The sequence below is a fragment of the Oncorhynchus nerka genome, linkage group LG11 (assembly GCF_034236695.1).
Source record: "Oncorhynchus nerka isolate Pitt River linkage group LG11, Oner_Uvic_2.0, whole genome shotgun sequence".
In the NCBI taxonomy this organism is placed as follows: domain Eukaryota; kingdom Metazoa; phylum Chordata; class Actinopteri; order Salmoniformes; family Salmonidae; genus Oncorhynchus; species Oncorhynchus nerka.
In genome coordinates this window covers 34890289-34909411 of record NC_088406.1, presented here as the reverse complement: position 1 = coordinate 34909411, position 19123 = coordinate 34890289, and the positions used below count along the sequence as shown (strand labels likewise).

At 45.6% G+C, this 19123-nt stretch overlaps 1 protein-coding gene across 1 annotated transcript in view; it reads right to left on the bottom strand.

The window, feature by feature from the left end:
• The window catches only part of nxn (nucleoredoxin), a 91024-nt gene that overhangs the window by 4912 nt on the left and 66989 nt on the right, over positions 1–19123 (bottom strand). Inside the window, exons 3-7 of the mRNA XM_029672494.2 lie at positions 18307–18440; positions 12468–12568; positions 11200–11306; positions 10066–10245; positions 8814–8938 (exon numbers count right to left, since the gene is read on the bottom strand). Of these exons, the coding sequence (XP_029528354.1) occupies positions 8814–8938; positions 10066–10245; positions 11200–11306; positions 12468–12568; positions 18307–18440 (647 nt within the window). The remainder of the gene's footprint in view (positions 1–8813; positions 8939–10065; positions 10246–11199; positions 11307–12467; positions 12569–18306; positions 18441–19123) is intronic.

Here is a 19123-nt window from a genome sequence, read left to right as displayed (position 1 = left end):
TGCTAGCTAGCAACTTACCTTGGCTTCTTACTGCATTCGCGTAACAGGCAGGCTCCTTGTGGAGTGCAATGTAAGGCAGGTGGTTAGAGAGTTCTGTTGTTCTGCCCCTGAACAAGGCAGTTAACCCACCGTTCCTAGGCGTCATTGAAAATAAGAATGTGTTCTTAACTGACTTGCCTAGTTAAATAAAGGTGTTCAAATTTTACAAATATTCAGCCAAATCGGTGTCCAAGAATAACCGATTTTCGATTATGAAAACTTGGAAATCGGCCCTAATTAAATCGGCCATTCCGATTAATCGGTCGACCTCTAATGTCAAGTTTATTCCATTGTATAGAGGGACTGTGGCATTCAACAGAGTAGATGACTGTCATCAGACAAGGACCTTCAAAGATAAGAAGCTCCCATTGGCCAGATGGCCTGGGCAGCAGCCTACTGATTGGTCAGCTTGAGAGTTCTCCAGGCGTTGTAAAATTCAGGATACAATTGGCACAGCGATATGATTGGCTGAACAATGACCTATCAGTCTGTATCAATGGGAGGCTGGAAACCCATGTCACTGAGAATCACTGTATCAAAGGATAGGATATAGGCCATCTAGACCCTGTATGTTTACACACTTTGTTAAGATCATTCCAAGATGGCATAGCAGTTCAGACGTCTTTTGTCCTCGTCTTGTTGTGTCCCGTATATATATATATATATTTACAACTTTTTTCACATACATTTTATTTTTATTTTCCATCAACTCATCTTCAAAACACTCTCCTGCAACCCGCCTCACCAATTTATATTTATAAAAAAGTATTATTTACCTCAATTCTGTAATCCTCCAAGAAGCTTGCCAGAAACTAGCCAGAAGCTAATCAGAAGCTAGTTCAGAAGCTAGTTAGCTTCTTTACTGGCAAATCGTTAGTATTCAGCTAACCACGGTTTGTGGTCATCAGCTATCCTTTAGCTCGAAAATCTATCGCCAGTTTTGTACGGCGCAGCGCGGCTCGGAACATACCGGACCAATTTTTCTCTCCATGTCCCTGGATTTCAACTGCTCTCTGGACATTCATACCTGGATTTCACAGCTAGCTAGCTGCTATCCATGTGACTATCGGCTTTCGTCGATTCCGGAGCAAACATTAATTATTCAATCGATGTGGTCAATCACTCCTGAGTTCCATCAATCACTCCTGGGCTGCAGTCACCTATCCGGACCCGTTTTACTGCCTACGCGGAGCCCCACCGGGCCTTCACAACTGGACTGCCGATGTTATCTACCCGAAGGAGTTATCCGGCTGGCTCCTCCGTCGCGACGTTACCTGAACGCACATCTGCGGCCTGCTAACCGTTAGCTGTCTTACCGGCTGCTATCTGAATAGACAATCGGACAATTTATTTATTTTTATTATTATTATGTTTTCTTCTTGGGTCTCTATAACTATATCTATTGTTTTTATTTTTGTTATTGTTGTGTGATTTGGATTAATCCCCTCTACCACACGGAACCCCACTAATCTACTGACGGAATGCAAGAGGTGGCTAGTAACAGACCTCCATCCTATGCTATCTTGCTACCGATGGCCTGGCTAGCTGTCTAAATCGCTGTGACCCCCAACCAACCTCTCCACTCACTGGACCCTTTTGATCACTCGACTAAGCATGCCTCTCCTTAATGTCAATATGTATTGTCCATTGCTGTTCTGGTTAGTGTTTATTGGCTTATTTCACTGTAGAGCCTCTAGTCCTGCTCACTATACCTTATCCAACCTATTAGTTCCACCACCCACACATGCAATGACATCTCCTGGTTTCAATGATGTTTCTAAAGACAATATCTCTCTCTTCATCACTTAATACCTAGGTTTACCTCCACTGTATTCTCATCCTACCATACCTTTGTCTGTACATTATACCTTGATGCTATTTTATCGCCCCCAGAAACCTCCTTTTACTCTCTGTTCCAGACGTTCTAGACAACCAATTCTTATTGCTTTTAGCCGCACCCTTATTCTACTCCTCCTATGTTCCTCTGGCGATGTAGAGGTGAATCCAGGCCCTGCAGTGCCTAGCTCCACTCCTATTCCCCAGGCGCTCTCTTTTGACGACTTCTGTAACCGTAATAGCCTTGGTTTCATGCATGTTAACATTAGAAGCCTCCTCCCTAAGTTTGTTCTATTCACTGCTTTAGCACACTCTGCCAACCCAAATGTCCTAGCTGTGTCTGAATCCTGGCTTAGGAAGACCACCAAAAATTCTGAAATGTTAATTCCAAACTACAACATTTTCAGACAAGATAGAACTGCCAAAGGGGGCGGTAGCCTGCAGAGTTCTGTCCTACTATCCAGGTCTGTACCCAAACAATTTGAACTTCTACTTTTAAAAATCCACCTCTCTAAAAACAAGTCTCTCACCGTTGCCGCCTGCTATAGACCACCCTCTGCCCCCAGCTGTGCTCTGGACACCATATGTGAACTGATTGCCCCCCCATCTATCTTCAGAGCTCGTGCTGCTAGGCGACCTAAACTGGAACATGCTTAACACCCCAGCCATCCTACAATCTAAACTTGATGCCCTCAATCTCACAAAAATTATCAATGAACCTACCAGGTACCTCCCCAAAGCCTTAAACACGGGCACCCTCATAGATATCATCCTAACCAACTTCCCCTCTAAATACACCTCTGCTGTCTTCAACCAAGATCTCAGCGATCACTGCCTCATTGCCTGCATCCGTAATGGGTCAGCGGTCAAACGACCTCCACTCATCACTGTAAAACGCTCCCTGAAACACTTCAGCGAGCAGGCCTTTCTAATCGACCTGGCCGGGGTATCCTGGAAGGATATTGATCTCATCCCGTCAGTAGAGGATGCCTGGATATTTTTTTTTAAATGCCTTCCTAACCATCTTAAATAAACATGCCCCATTCAATAAATTTAGAACCAGGAACAGATATAGCCCTTGGTTCTCCCCAGATCTGACTGCCCTTAACCAACACAAAACCATCCTATGGCATTCTGCATTAGCATCGAACAGCCCCCGTGATATGCAGCTGTTCAGGGAAGCTAGAAACCATTATACACAGGCAGTTAGAAAAGCCAAGGCTAGCTTTTTCAAGCAGAAATTTGCTTCCTGCAACACTAACTCAAAAAAGTTCTGGGACACTGTAAAGTCCATGGAGAATAAGAACACCTCCTCCCAGCTGCCCACTGCACTGAAGATAGGAAACACTGTCACCACTGATAAATCCCCCATAATTGAGAATTTCAATATCATTTTTATACGGCTGGCCATGCTTTCCACCTGGCTACTCCTACCCCGGTCAACAGCACTGCACCCCCAACAGCAACTCGCCCAAGCCTTCCCCATTTCTCCTTCTCCCAAATCCGTTCAGTTGATGTTCTGAAAGAGCTGCAAAATCTGGACCCCTACAAATCAGCTGGGCTAAACAATCTGGACCCTTTCTTTCTAAAATTATCTGCCGAAATTGTTGCCACCCCTATTACTAGCCTGTTCAACCTCTCTTTCGTGTCGTCTGAGATTCCCAAAGATTGGAAAGCAGCTGCGGTCATCCCCCTCTTCAAAGGGGGGGACACTCTTGACCCAAACTGCTACAGACCTATATCTATCCTACCATGCCTTTCTAAGGTCTTCGAAAGCCAAGTCAACAAACAGATTACCGACCATTTCGAATCTCACCATACCTTCTCTGCTATGCAATCTGGTTTCAGAGCTGGTCATGGGTGCACCTCAGCCACGCTCAAGGTCCTAAACGATATCTTAACCGCTATCGATAAGAAACATTACTGTGCAGCCGTATTCATTGATCTGGCCAAGGCTTTCGACTCTGTCAATCACCACATCCTCATCGGCAGACTCGACAGCCTTGGTTTCTCAAATGATTGCCTCGCCTGGTTCACCAACTACTTCTCTGATAGAGTTCAGTGTGTCAAATCGGAGGGTCTGCTGTCCGGATATCTGGCAGTCTCTATGGGGGTGCCACAGGGTTCAATTCTTGGACCGACTCTCTTCTCTGTATACATCAATGAGGTCACTCTTGCTGCTGGTGAGTCTCTGATCCACCTCTACGCAGACGACACCATTCTGTATGCTTCTGGCCCTTCTTTGGACACTGTGTTAACAACCCTCCAGGCAAGCTTCAATGCCATACAACTCTCCTTCCGTGGCCTCCAATTGCTCTTCAACCGATCGCTACCTGCACCTACCCGCCTGTCCAACATCACTACTCTGGACGGCTCTGACTTAGAATACGTGGACAACTACAAATACTTAGATGTCTGGTTAGACTGGAAACTCTCCTTCCAGACCCACATCAAACATCTCCAATCCAAAGTTAAATCTAGAATTGGCTTCCTATTTCGCAACAAAGCATCCTTCACTCATGCTGCCAAACATACCCTTGTAAAACTGACCATCCTACCAATCCTCGACTTTGGCGATGTCATTTACAAAATAGCGTCCAATACCCTACTCAACAAATTGGATGCAGTCTATCACAGTGCAATCCGTTTTGTCACCAAAGCCACATATACTACCCACCATTGCGACCTGTACGCTCGTTGGCTGGCCCTCGCTTCATACTCGTTGCCAAACCCACTGGCTCCATGTCATCTACAAGACCCTGCTAGGTAAAGTCCCCCCTTATCTCAGCTCGCTGGTCACCATAGCATCTCCCACCTGTAGCACACGCTCCAGCAGGTATATCTCTCTAGTCACCCCCAAAACCAATTCTTTCTTTGGCCGCCTCTCCTTCCAGTTCTCTGCTGCCAATGACTGGAACGAACTACAAAAATCTCTGAAACTGGAAACACTTATCTCCCTCACTAGCTTTAAGCACCAACTGTCAGAGCAGCTCACAGATTACTGCACCTGTACATAGCCCACCTATAATTTAGCCCAAACAACTACGTCTTTCCCAACTGTATTTTATTTATTTATTTTGCTCCTTTGCACCCCATTATTTTTATTTCTACTTTGTACATTCTTCCATTGCAAAACTACCATTCCAGTGTTTTACTTGCTATATTGTATTTACTTTGCCACCATGGCCTTTTTTGCCTTTACCTCCCTTCTCACCTCATTTGCTCACATTGTATATATACTTGTTTATACTGTATTATTGACTGTATGTTTGTTTTACTCCATGTGTAACTCTGTGTCGTTGTATCTGTCGAACTGCTTTGCTTTATCTTGGCCAGGTCGCAATTGTAAATGAGAACTTGTTCTCAACTTGCCTACCTGGTTAAATAAAGGTGAAATATATATATATATTTTTTTAAAGAAAACTCTCTTGTAAAGAGGTGTTAGATCTTGTGAAAAGTGTTATGTAACATATGATTTAATCAGTAGGTATATGGTTGTCCTAAATGACAGGGATTTGCCTGTGAGGATATTGGCTTCTTGATAATTGTTTAATTTCTTCTAACTGTTGAACTGTACTGTCAGTAAGGTAAACAGGAGACAAGTGTTTCTATAAATGCCACACTGCTTGGACATAAATAACTAGTGGAGGCCAACCTGTCTGGCTCACAACACAGTGTGACACAGGCCTCGTACTTTGAACCCTGGGGTCAGGGAGGTTAGCAGGTGAGACTGGCGGCAGACTAAACTACTGTCAGGATCTCCTATTCCTGGTTATACCTGGGAAGAGTCAAGGCAAAGACAACTAGACCCTAAATATCCCATTGAGTCAATTATATAGAAAATACAGTCAATAAAATTTAAATAAAACATAATATACACAAAAGTATGTGGATGTAACCGATGTGAAATAGCTAGCTAGTTGGCGGGGTGTGCGCTAATAGTGTTTCTATGTGTGCAGAGGATCCCTGGTTCGAGCCCAGGTAGGGGCGAGGAGAGGGACAGAAGCAATACTGTCACATTGATGCTGTTGACCCAGATCACTGGTTGCTGCGGAAAAGGAGGAGGTCAAAAGGGGGGTGAGTGTAACCGATGTGAAATGGCTAGCTAGTTAGCGTTTCAATCGGTGACATCACTCGCTGAGACCTTGAAGTAGTTGTTCCCCTTGGGTAATGATGCTTTGAGAGTGGCTGTTGTCTATGTGTGCAGAGGGTCCCTGGTTCATGCCCAAGTAGGGGCGAGGAGAGGGACGGAAGCAAAATCAGCACAAGAACTGTTCGTCGGGAGTTTCATGTAATGAGTTCCCATTACTGAGCAGCCGCACACAAGCCTAAGATCATCATGCCCAATGCCAAGTGTTGGCTGGAGTATTGTAAAGCTCGCTGCCATTGGAATCTGTGTTTGGTGGATGCCAGGAGAATGCTACCTGCCCAAATGCATAGTGCCAACTAAAATTTGGTGGAGGAGGAATTAATGGTCTGGGGCTGTTTTTCATGGTTCGGGCCCCTTAGTTCCAGTGAAGGGAAATCTTAACACTACAGCATACAATGACATTGTAGACGATTCTCTGCTTCCAACTTTGTGGCAACAGTTTGGGGAAGGCCCTTTCCTGTTTCAGCATGAAAATGCCCCTGTGCACAAAGCAAGGTCCATACAGAAATGGTTTGTCGAGATCGGTGTGGAAGAACTTTTTTAAATGCAATTTTTAATTGGACCTTTATTTAACTAGGCAAGTCAGTTAAGAACAAATTCTTATTTACAATGATAGCCTACCAAAAGGCAAAATACCTCCTGCAGGGATGGGGGCTGTGATTAAAATAAATATAGGGCAAAACACACATCACGACAAGAGAGACAACACTACATAAAGAGAGAACTTGACTAGCCTGCTTAGTGCTCTGGCCTCAACCCCATCGAACACCTTTGGGATGAATTGTGAGTGCCTACTGCGAGCCAGGCCTAATCGACCAACATCAGTGCCCGACCTCACTAATGCTCGTGGCTGAATTGAAGCAAGTCCCCGCAGCAATGTTCCAACATCTAGTGGAAAGTTTTCCTAGAAGAGTGGAGGCTGTTATAGCAGCAAAGGGGGGACCAACTCCATATTAATGCCCAAGATTTTGGAATGAGATTTTTGACGAGCAGTTGTCCACATACTTTTGGTAATGTAGTGTACTGATAGAAACATTTATAAATTACAGTAGACATCTTTATTGCAATCACACATCAATCAATCCCCATTCATTTTCTGTGTGAATAGGGTGTCTTCCAATTGTCCTACTGTAGGTTGCCAGTCAGTTTCTCTCAGCCCCTGTGTGACATAGCGGGGTAATGAGATCCCCTCATTTTCTGCAGGCCAGGCTCTCCCTGTGGGTCTTCCAGCATAGTGCTGTCTCACTGATAAACCTTCCCCAGCAGCTGGCAGACAGGGCCTGGTCTAGCCACATGCAGGCAGGCATCAACCAGGCCAGGGCCCTGTAGGCTGCATGGGGGTTCATCATGTATAACAGAGAGCCCAATATAACAGAGCCCAATGGGCATAAGAGAGCCCAATGGGTCCATGGCAGGGAGTGATATCTAACAGGGTATACACAGGCTGCATCCAAAATGGTACCCTATTCCCCATAGAGCTCTGGTAAAAAGTAATGCACTATATAGGGAGTTGGGTGCCATTTGGGACTATCCCAGTCTGGAACAGATCCAGTGCTGGTGAAGATCCAGCTACATGTAACCCAGACGATGAGAAGAAAACTGTACCTGCCTGCTATAGACTACCAGGGGTGCCAGATTGAACATGCACCTAGAAAGCATTCATTAGAATGGGTCGAGTCCGGATGAACAGAAATACCATTTAATATGCAATAAATCCCCAAAACAAGTGAACGGTAAAGAGAGAGGGTGTTAGTTTCAGCGCCTGTCTGTGACATGTGAACGCGTCAGTCCTTCGGTCTGTCTGTGGCCGTGGCATTTCAAGGCTGTCATGAGAGCCGTGTGGCCTCAGGCAGCCAGGCAGATGGTCAGACAGGACAGAGAGGGAGCACCTGTGCAGTCCCCCATGGCTGAAACCTAGACCATCTGACATGGGACAGCATCCTGACCTCCCCGAGCTCTGAGCCCTGTGAGCAGGGGAGAGGAGGAGAAGGGGAGCTAGCTAATCTGGTAATTATGGCTGCCCCTGCTGCTAACTCCACAAGTTCCAGAAAGGATGAGAAGGAAAAACAAGAGATAACAAGAGTTAAGATAATTCCATGATCCCTCCTGCACTGAGGGCTGGCGGAAGGATCGAGGGGGAGATAGAGGATTCGGGAGGGAGAGGTGCACAGCTGTTCTGCGGATAGAGGGAGAACAGCTATCATCAGACAGACGGCCAGCTGAATTCTGGGCCATGGGCCGTGTGGTGTGTCTCACATAAAAGTGAAAGAGGGTTTCATCCCTCAGAAACTGCCCCTCTGATATTATACTGTAGCTTATTTTTTATATATATTTTTTTATTTAACCTTTATTTAACTAGGCAAGTCAATTGAGAACAAATTCTTATGTACAATGATGGCCTAGAAACAGTGGGTTAACTGCCTTGTTCAGGGGCAGAACGACAGATTTTTACCATGTCAGCTCGGGGATTCAATTAGGCAACCTTTCGGTTACTGGGCCAACCCTCTAACCACTAGGCTACCTGCCACCCATTTGTGTGTCGGTTGGTGTTCTCTACCAGAGGATTATGATATGTGATAACTAAAGCAGATGGAACGTCATACCAGAGCATAGCAACAAGCAATCACACACAGAGACGGATGCCCACAGTAGAGATGTACAGTACACAAGACAAGAATGCAAAACAACTAAAACACCAAATGTGAAGACAGATTTCATCAGGTGTGAATATTCTCATCTAGGTCAGCTGGAGGTGTGTGTGTGCATGTACATGTGTCCACTATCTAACCTCTCCAGCCACGAAGAAGAGCAGTGGTGTCTCCTCCTCCTTGGCTTTGTACTTAGCCATGATCTTCTCTGCGATTGGCTGGATCAGCTCCTTCGCCGGCTCCAGCTCTCCCTCCTCCTCCGCATCTGAACAAGAGAGACACACAGGTGTCAAATGTATGAAAAGAGGATAAAGAGTAAAGGTTGAGAGAGATAATGTGTGTGTGAGAGAGAGAGAGACAGAGGAGAGCGAAAACTGGGTGTGAATGCATGAAGACCAGCGAGAGGACAGGATGAAGAGAGAAAGGCCAGAGAGAGGGGACAGGATGAAGAGAGAAAGGCCAGAGAGAGGGGACAGGATGAAGAGAGAAAGTGCCAGAGAGAGGGGACAGGATGAAGAGAGAAAGTGCCAGAGAGAGGACAGGATGAAGAGAGAAAGACCAGAGAGAGGACAGGATGAAGAGAGAAAGGCCAGCGAGAGGACAGGATGAAGAGAGAAAGGCCAGCGAGAGGACAGGATGAAGAGAGAAAGGCCAGAGAGAGGACAGGATGAAGAGAGAAAGGTCAGCGAGAGGGCAGGATGAAGAGAGAAAGGCCAACGAGAGGACAGGATGAAGAGAGCAAGGCCAGCGAGAGGACAGGATGAAGAGAGAAAGGCCAGAGAGAGGGGACAGGATGGAGAGAGAAAGAAAAACTGCCATGAGAAAAAGGAAAGAAAGAATGTGCAGGACGGGAGGAGAGAGGGGGTGAGTGAATGGACAGATGAGCAGATGAGTGAGGAGGCAAACGGAGGAGAGCAGGTGGTCTGTGGTTGAGCCCTTTGGATCTGATCTTAGGGTGGCCTGAGGTCATCAGTGTGCACCCGGTCACTCCATTCTCACATTGCTTTATTATTGTGTTGTCTGGCCTGCTGGCTGTCCTGTCCACTTTGGCCTGAGCCACTTAGCAGAGCATGGCATCCATCTCTGCCATCTCTCTCACTGCTAACAGCTTAACAGACAGACAGACCATTTTCTTCTCATCCTTCTCTCTACCCTACTCTTGCATGTTCTCAAACTTTAAAATAGCATGCGGCCTTACAACTGATCTGTTCACTTTTACTACTTGCACAATATTATTTAGAATGTACTACTCTACATAGTCTAAAGGATTGTTTTGGTAGAAACCAGCACTGAATGCTCCTCCATTCACCCACAAAGAGCATGAGGTAGGGCCTCTTGTGGAGGTGCACGGTAGGGACTGACATTGAAATGGTCATCCACTCATCTACTCACCCACAAAGAGCACGAGGCAGGGCCCCTCGTGGAGCTGCACGGCGTTGGACTCGCTGAGCTCCAGTACGGGCCTGGGGTGCCAGGGGAAGAGCCGACACTCTGGGTCATTCAGCACCTCCACACGGCCCTGTCGCGTGATCATGTGACCTTCCGTGTCCAGCAGAATAAGGGTGGGAATACCTGGGGAGCGAGGGTGGGAGAGAGGAAAAAAGAAAGTGAGAAAGATGGAAACAGGGAGAGAACAATCATGAATTGAAGATCTTGCTACTCTGCCACCTCACCCTCCTATTCTTCCATGTTTTCCAGTTACTCTCACCACATATGGCTGTCTCTCTCCCACTGTTTATCTGTGTGGTATGGAGCAGCTTAAAGTCCCTCAGAGGCTCTGACCTGCCTCTGCTCTCTCTCTCTCTCTCTCTCTCTCTCTCTCTCTCTCCATCCATTTCTCTGCTCAGACTCCCGCTGCGTTCCCTGTTCAGGAGATTTTTCATAACGCCCGACCCCTTTCTCTCCCACAGTCTTTCAGATTACAATCTCACTGCCGTATTAAACAGCCTTATCAGAAACAGACAGAGTGCATAGTGTGTGTTTGGCTGGGAGGAAGGGTGTGTGTGGTGATGGGTGGGGGCCAGTGTGAATAACACGGGTTTGATTGGGGAAGCGGAGCAGTATCGACTAGTCCTGCAAGCATTCTTAACATTCAGGCAGAAAAGGCAATGAGCCAGCACCTTGACTACAACCACACTTCTCCCCTGTGGACGGACGGATAGACGGACAGACAGACTTGATGGTGGGGGCATTAGCGAGAGACGGGGGTGAGGGGTAGGTTATAGAAAAAAAGCCTTGGGAAGAAGGAAAAAAAGGCAGAGCGAGAGAGAGAAATGACCCTTACTCAGTGAGCGGGACAGTAAACTTGATTACCAGCCCACATTCCTTTAGCTTGAGGGCTATCTGTTCACTGTTCCTTACCCAGCACAGAACAGCACACAGTAGAGCTGGCTGCCATTAGGCCGCTTCTCCACATCAACACATAATTTGGCCAGACAGTTAGTGTTTGATACTCACTCTGAGCCTCATGTCCAGGAGGACTACAGTATATGAGTACAGGAGGAGACATCAGAGATAGTGTTGTACCTTGTATTCCGAAGAGTCTGTTGAGTCGTGATCGTCGGGCCTCGTCTGAGTATGGGACTGCCAACCAAGGCATCTCACTGAAGTACTGCTGAAAGGACTCCTCCGACCTGCGTTGGTTGACAAACACAAAACAACCCTTAGAGCCACTGTCAACTTTGTTTATTCAGTCGATTCAAATGTTTGTCCATTAAAATAACATCAAATGGACCAGAAATACAGGCTAGACATTGTTCATGTTGTAAATGACTATTGTAGCTGTAAAAGGCAGATTTTTTTATGGAATATCTACATAGGCGTACAGAGGCCCATTATCAGCAACCATCACTCCTGTGTTCTAATGGCACATTGTGTTAGCTAAACAAAGTTTATCATTTTAAGAAGGCTAATTGATCATTAGAAAACTCTTTTGCAATTATATTAGCACAGCTGAAAACTGTTGTTCTGATTAAATAAGCAATTAAACTGGCCTTCTTTAGACTAGTTGAGTATCTGGAGCATCAGCATTTGTGGGTTTGATTACAGGCTCAAAATGGCCAGAAACAAAGACCTTTCTTCTGAAACTTGTCAGTCTATTCTTGTTCTGAGAAATGAAGGCTATTCCATGCGAGAAATTGCCATGAAACTGAAGATCTTGTACAATGCTGTGTACTACTCCCTTCACAGAACAGCGCAAACGGTCTCTAACCAGAATAGAAAGAGTGGGAGGCCCTGGTGCACAACTGAGCGAGAGGACAAGTCCATTAGTGTGTAGTTTGAGAAACAGACGCCTCACAAGTCCTCAACTGGCAGCTTCATTAAATAGTACCCGCAAAACACCAGTCTCAATGTCAACAGTGAAGAGGCGACTCCGGTATGCTGGCCTTCTAGGCACTCAACATGCCATTGGAACACAGGAGTGATGGTTGCTGATAATGGGCCTATGTAGATATTCCATTATTATTATTATATATATATATATATTTTTTTTTTAAATCAGCCGTTTCCGGCTCCAAAAGTCATTTAAAATATTAAATGTCTACACTGTATTTCTGATCAATTTGATGTTATTTTAATGGACGAAAAAAGTGTGTATGTATGTATGTATGTATATATATATATATATATATATATATATATATATATATATATATATATATATATATATATATATATATATATATGTATGTATGTATATATATATATATATATATATATATATATATATATGCGCGACAGAGAGCAACAGAGAGAGCGCGAGACAGAGTATGTATACGTGTATTGAGTCTCACCTGTCAGCGCTGACGAACACCATCTCAAACTTCTGACCCGATTCCTTCACAGTGCGATATGATTCTACCAGCACCCGAGTCAGACTGCGGCATGGAGGGCACTGCAGGGACAACACAAACACAGTTTCCAGAATGACCTATATTGATCTGTCCCTATACAACTGTGTGTATATATATATATATATATAACATGGCCTTGGGTGTGTTTTCTGACTGACTCTCTGCAGTACATCACTCCAATGTTTCACCAGGAACCAGGACTAACATTTACATTTTGTTTCCTGGGCCATTCAAATGTGAGAACCTAAGTGCTCGGGATTGAACTCAGGATGTTCTTAGCTTGGAGGCATTTGTTGTTGTGAGTGGGTATTTTGAGAGCCCTCTCAAGTCAAGCAGGGAGAATGACTTCATAGTCTCTGGTCTAGTGTGTGTGTGTTGTGTTCCCTCCATGAGTGCGTGCGAGCGTGGAGGAGCAGAGCGGCTGGCATTAAGATGGTATCAGAGTGCCAGCGGTGGCAGATCTGTGGCTGAAGAAAACAAACCAGACCAGTCTCACTCATCAGTCTCTCCCTCTTACAGTATATTTTCTCTATCCATTCTCCATTTCCTCCTTTTCTTTCTCAGCCTCAGTGACACAAACACAGCGCCAACACACACACATGGCTAGTGACGAGGGTAAAGTCAGTGAGGAACTGGGCCACCTACTCTATCCTGTCGAGGGTCACTTCAGGTTATTGGTAAAAGTAATCCAATTGCCAAGTGCTGGCCTTTTCACGCTTGGAACTGTCTAATAATGCTGTGGTGAATTTACACTGTTAAGAGAGGGGAATGTACCCTTAAAATAATACACATAACTATATCAAATTGTATTTGTCACATGCGCTGAATACAACAGGTATCACAGGTACCTTACCGTGTTACTGTGAAATGTTGATTTACAAGCCCTTAACCAACAATGCAGTTCAAGAAATAGATTTGTTTATTTAGTAAATATTTTCTTAAGTGAAAAATTAAATAACAAGTAACACAAAATTAAATAAAAAGTAACAATAAAATAACAACTACGAGGCTATATACAGGGGGTACTGGTACCGAGTCAATGTGCGGAGGTATCTTTTCAGTCTCCAGAGGGGGAAAAGGCATTTTCGTGCACTCTTCACAACTTTCTTGGTGTTTTTGGACCATGATAGTTTGTTGTAGATGATGTGGACATCAAGGAAATTTAATCTCTCGACCCGCTCCACTACAGCCCCGATGTTAATGGGGGACTGTTCGACCCTCCTTTTCCTGTTCTCCACAGTCAGCTCCTTTGTCTTGCTCACATTGAGGGAGAGGTGGTTGTCCTTGCACCACACTGCCAGGTCTCTGACATCCTCCCTATAGGATGTCTCGTCGGTGATCAGGCCACCACCGTTGTGTTGTCAGCAAACTTAATAATGATGTTGGAGTCGTGCTTGGCCACACAGTCGTGGGTGAACAGGGAGTACAGGAGGGGACTAAGCACGCACCCCTGAGGGGCCCCCGTGTTGAGGATCAGCGTGGCAGATGTGCTGTTGCCTACCCTTACCACCTGGGGGCAGCTTGTCAAGAAGTCCAGAATCCAGTTGCAGAGGGAGGTGTTTAGTCACAGGGTCCTTAGCTTAGTGATGAGCATTGTAGGCAGTATGGTGTTGAACGCTGAGCTGTAGTCAATGAACAGCATTCTCACATAGGTGTTCCTTTTGTCCATGTGGGAAAGGGCAGTGTGATGATGGTATTGATGTGAGCCATGACCAGCCTTTCAAAACACTTCATGGCTATCGACATGAGTTCTAAGGGGCGGTAGTCATTTAGGCAGGTTACTGTTGATTTCTTGGGCACAAGGACTATGGTGGTCTGCTTGAAACATGTAGGTATAACAGAGTCGGTCAGGGAGAGGTTGAAAATGTAAAGTGAAGACACTTGCCAGTTGGTCCACCATGCTCAGAGTACACGTCCTGGTAATCCTTCTGGCCCCGCAGCCTTGTTAATGTTGACCTGTTTAAAAGGTCTTGCTCACATCAGCTACGGAGAGCGTGATCACACAGCCGTCCAGAACAGCTGGTGCTTCAGTGTTGCTTGCCTCGAAGCGAGCATAAAAGGCATTTAGCCTGTCTGGTGGGCTCGCGTCACTGGGCAGCTCGTGGCTGGGTTTCCCTTTGCAGTCCATAATAGTTTGCAAGCCCTGCCACATCCGACGAGCATCAGAGTCAGTATAGTAGGATTCAATCTTAGTCCTGTATTGACGCTTTGCCTGTTTGATGGTTCTTTTGAGGGCATAGCAGGATTTCTTATAAGCGTCCGGATTAGTGTCCCACTCCTTGAAAACGGCAGCGGCAGCTCTAGCCTGGTTGGAATATGTACATACGGTTACTGTGGGGACAACGTTGTTGATACACTTATTGATGAAGCTGGTGACTCAGGTGGTATACTCCTTAATGCCATTGGATGAATCCCGGAACATATTCCAGTCTGTGCTAGCAAAACAGTCCTGTAGCGTAGAATCTGCATCATCTGACCACTTCCGTATTGAGCGAGTCACTGGTAGTTTTTGCTTGTAAGCAGGAATCAGGAGGATAGAATTATGGTCAGATTTGCCAAATAGAGGGAGAGGGAGAGCTTTGTATGCATCTCTGTGTGTGGAGTAAAGGTGGTCTAGAGATTTTTCCCCCTCTGGTTGCACAGGTGACATGCTGGGAGAAATTAGGTAAAACGGATTTAAGTTGGAGCGCTGCTTCTGGATGAGCATTTTCTTGTTTGCTTATGGCGTTGTACAGCTCGTTATGTACGGCCTTAGTGCCAACATCGGTTTGAGGTGGTAAATAGACGGCTACGAAAAATATAGATAAACTCTCTTGGTAGATAGAGTACCTCATGATAAGCTGTACACCACACTACCTCAGGCGGGCAATACCGAGACTTCCTTAATATTAGACATTGATCACCAGCTGTTATTGACAAATAGACACACACCACTACCGTCTTACCGGACGGAGCAGTTCTGTCCTGCGAATGCATGGAAAATCCAGCCAAATGCATATTATCCGAGTTGTTGTTCAGCCACGACTCTGTGAAACATAACATATTTCAGTTAATGTCCAGTTGGTAGAATAGTCTCGAACGGAGCTCATCCAGTTTATTCTCCAGAGATTTCACATTGGCCAGATGGTAGAGGCGGGTTACGCACTCGCTGACGAATTCTCACAAAGCACCCCGATCTCTGCCCCCTGTACCGCTGTCTTTTCTTCACTCGAATGACGGGGATTTGGGCCTGGTCTCGGAGAAACAGTACATCCTTCGCGTCGGACTCATTAAAGAAAAAATCTTTGTCCAGTTCGAGGTGAGTAATCGCTGTTCTGATATCCAGAAGCTCTTTTCGGTCATAAGAGATGGTAGCAGCAACATTATGTACTAAATAAGTTACAAACAATGCATAAAAAAACACAAAATAGCAAAGTTGGTTAGGAGCCCGTAAAACGGCAGCCGTTCCCTCCGGCTCCATTGTCTTAGCTTTTGTAATTATATACAGTGAGGGAAAAAAGTATTTGATCCCCTACTGATTTTGTATGTTTGTCCACTGTCAAAGAAATTATTAGTCTATCATTTTAATGGTAGGTTTATTTGAACAGTGAGAGACAGAATAACAATAAAAAAATCCAGAAAAATGCATTTTAATGAGGGAAATAAGTATTTGACCCCTCTGCAAAACATGACTTAGTACTTGGTGGCAAAACCCTTGTTGGCAATCAGAGGTCAGATGTTTCTTGTAGTTGGCCACCAGGTTTGCACACATCTCAGGAGGAATTTTGTCCCACTACTCTTTGCAGATCTTCTCCAAGTCATTAAGGTTTCGAGGTTGACGTTTGGCAACTCGAACCTTCAGCTCCCTCCACAGATTTTCTATGGGATTAAGGTCTGGAGACTGGCTAGGCCACTCCAGGACCTTAAAGTGCTTCTTCTTGAGCCACTCCTTTGTTGCCTTGCCTGTGTGTTTTGGGTCATTGTCATGCTGGAATATCCATCCACGACCCATTTTCAATGCCCTGGCTGAGGGAAGGAGGTTCTCACCCAAGATTTGACGGTACATGGCCCCGTCCATCGTCCCTTTGATGCAGTGAAGTTGTCATGTCCCCTTAGCAGAAAAACACCCCCAAAGCATAATGTTTCCACCTCCATGTTTGACAGTGGGGATGGTGTTCTTGGGGTCATAGGCAGCATTCCTCCTCCTCCAAACACAGCGAGTTGAGTTGATGCCAAAGAGCTCAATTTTGGTGTCAGCTGACCACAACACTTTCACCCAGTTGTCCTCTGAACCATTCAGATGTTCATTGGCAAACTTCAGACGGGCATGTATATGTGCTTTCTTGAGCAGGGGGACCTTGCGGGCGCTGCAGGATTTCAGTCCTTCACGGCATAGTGTGTTACCAATTGTTTTCTTGGTGACTATGGTCCCAGCTGCCTTGAGATCATTGACAAGATCCTTCCGTGTAGTTCTGGGCTGATTCCTCACCATTCTCATGATCATTGCAACTCCACGAGATGAGATCTTGCATGGAGCCCCAGGCCGAGGGATATTCTTTGTTTCTTCCATTTGCGAATAATCGCACCAACTGTTGTCACCTTCTCACCAAGCTGCTTGGCGATTGTCTTGTAGCCCATTCCAGCCTTGTGTAGGTCTACAATCTTGTCCCTGACATCCTTGGAGAGCTCTTTGGTCCTGGCCATGGTGGAGAGTTTGGAATCTGATTGATTGATTCTGTGAACAGGTGTCTTTTATACAGGTAACAAACTGAGATTAGGAGCACTCCCTTTAAGAGTGTGCTCCTAATCTCAGCTCGTTACCTGTATAAAAGACACCTGGGAGCCAAAAATGTTTCTGATTGAGAGGGGGTCAAATACTTATTTCCCTCTTTAAAATGCAAATCAATTTCTAACATTTTTGACATGTGTTTTTCTGGATTTTTGTTGTTGTTATTCTGTCTCTCACTGTTCAAACCTACAATTAAAATTATAGATTGATCATTTCTTTGTCAGTGGGCAAACGTACAAAATCCCTTACTGTATGTACATAATTACCTCAATTACCTCATACCCCTGCACATTGACTTGGAACTGGTACTCCCTGTATATAGCCATGCTATTTTTACTCATTATTGTTATTCACTGTGTATTTATTCCTCATGTCACTATTTCTATTTTATCTTTAACTCTGCATCGTTGGAAAACGGACCTGTAAGTAAACATTTCACTGTTAGTCTACACCTGTTGTTTGTGAAGCATGTGACAAATAAAATGTACAAATTTGTATTGGTTTGGAAAGTGGACCAGTCAGTGCGTTATGGCTTGGTGCTGACTGGTCTCTGGAGCTGAAGGCAGCACTGGCAGCTGGAGGGGCGTCTGCGGCCTGTGTGTGTGTGTGTCATCAGCTGAGCTCATCAGTGACACAAGCCTTTCATGCATCACCAAGTCACGACCTTCACACGGATGGGCAAGCCCAGCACTGACAGAGACAATGGATCGGACGCCCACTGCTCACTTTAAAAGGGCACTAGTTGGTGATGACAGCAAGGAGTGGAATAACTAGCTACTGTAGTCCCAGACAATGGAAGTCCCCTAACTACTCTGTCCATTCCTGGCTACCGGCTGCTGTGTTTCCTCCCGCTGTGCCCTGCCGCCCCACCCTGGCTTTCATTGATGCCTTTGTTTTCATAAGGCTACTGCTCATATCGGGGGCAGCTGGATGCCTGAAAAGGAAAATGAGGGTCCTTTCCCTCCCTCCCTGCATGTGTGTGTCCTTCCCGGCCCCCACCCCACCACTTACCCAGTGTGCTGAGAAGTACACTCCCACATAGTGGCCCTCCAATGAGCTGATGTCTGTCGTCTGCCTGTTGTTCCTGAGCAGAGGGCCGGCCACCACCTCTGCAAAGGGCTTGGGCCCCCAGGGGAACTCCAGGCCTGAGAGGGGGGAAGGACAGAGATGAAGAGGGGGTGAGGGAATGAGGGAGAATTAGGGTGGGAGGGAGGGTTTGGTGTTGGGGAGAAAGGATAGAGAGACAAGGGTCTGATTAGTGAACAGAGGAGAGAGCTTTTTCTGTGTGTGAGAAACTCCCCATTCAAAACCAGAGCACTCTCTCCATCCCCCTGGCACAGCTATTAGATATTAAATACATGCACATGTGCCCAGCATTTGTCATACAAACGTCTAAACTCAGTGTGCCTCCTACTCACAAGCTCTTTTGTAATCCATGTCATCTGTGTTTGGAAATGGGACCGCACAACAGATGCAAAATTAGATTTGAATGATTATTGAAAGCCATGCTTTTCAATTTCCCATACAGGGACAGGGAGCGCTGCCAGCCTTACTCCCTCTCGTTTATTTTTCAAGGTGTCTTCATTGTTAGTGTCAAGCACTAGAGATTCATTTGGTAGGACCAAATAATAAGGTGTAATCATAAATCATAAAGGTTCCTTTATGTGGGCTTCCCTCTATAGGCCTTCATTAGACAGGGCTGTAAAGGTTCCTTTATGTGGGCTTCCCTCTATAGGCCTTCATTAGACAGGGCTGTAAAGGTTCCTTTATGTGGGCTTCCCTCTATAGGCCTTCATTAGACAGGGCTGTAAAGGTTCCTTTATGTGCG